At 59.9% G+C, this 434-nt stretch overlaps 1 protein-coding gene across 2 annotated transcripts in view; it reads right to left on the bottom strand.

Annotated features, from left to right (window-relative positions):
- The window catches only part of LOC104501455 (plasma membrane calcium-transporting ATPase 4-like), a 26,236-nt gene that overhangs the window by 19,663 nt on the left and 6,139 nt on the right, over positions 1-434 (bottom strand). For both annotated transcript variants that reach the window (XM_010145265.1, XM_010145267.1), the window contains exon 3: positions 180-430. In XM_010145265.1, coding sequence (XP_010143567.1) covers positions 180-430 — 251 coding nt within the window. The remainder of the gene's footprint in view (positions 1-179; positions 431-434) is intronic.

Genomic DNA, 434 nt, shown 5'->3' with positions numbered 1-434 from the left:
CTCCATCCCCTGCCAGGGAGCTTCCCCCATTGCCCCCAGCCACAACACGCTGCAAAACAGAGTAACCGGAGGAGCCAACGCTTCCCCTCAAGGCAAAAGGGCTGCCAAGGCAGAGAGGACCACCAGCCAGGCTCCCCGAGATGAAAGAATAGACCCCAGGGACCACTGCCCCCACTCACCATACTTGATCTGCGCGATGTCTCCCACCACGATCTCGGCCACCGGGATCTGAATCACCTGCCCCTTGCGAATGACCGTGAATTTCTGCTCCTGCTCGATGCGGCTCTGGAGGCCTCGGAATTGCTTCTCCTTACTCCAGTCATTGAAGGCGGTCACCAGCACCACGATGATCACCGAGAACAAGATAGCCGCCCCCTCAATCCAGCAAGCCTGCGACTCACCCTCGTCCTCCACGCCGCACGTCGAATAGCTCC

This window comes from Buceros rhinoceros, unplaced genomic scaffold (assembly GCF_000710305.1).
Source record: "Buceros rhinoceros silvestris isolate BGI_N320 unplaced genomic scaffold, ASM71030v1 scaffold2341, whole genome shotgun sequence".
Lineage (NCBI taxonomy): Eukaryota > Metazoa > Chordata > Aves > Bucerotiformes > Bucerotidae > Buceros > Buceros rhinoceros.
Note: the sequence above shows the minus strand (reverse complement) of the source record. Positions and strands in the feature narration are given on the sequence as shown.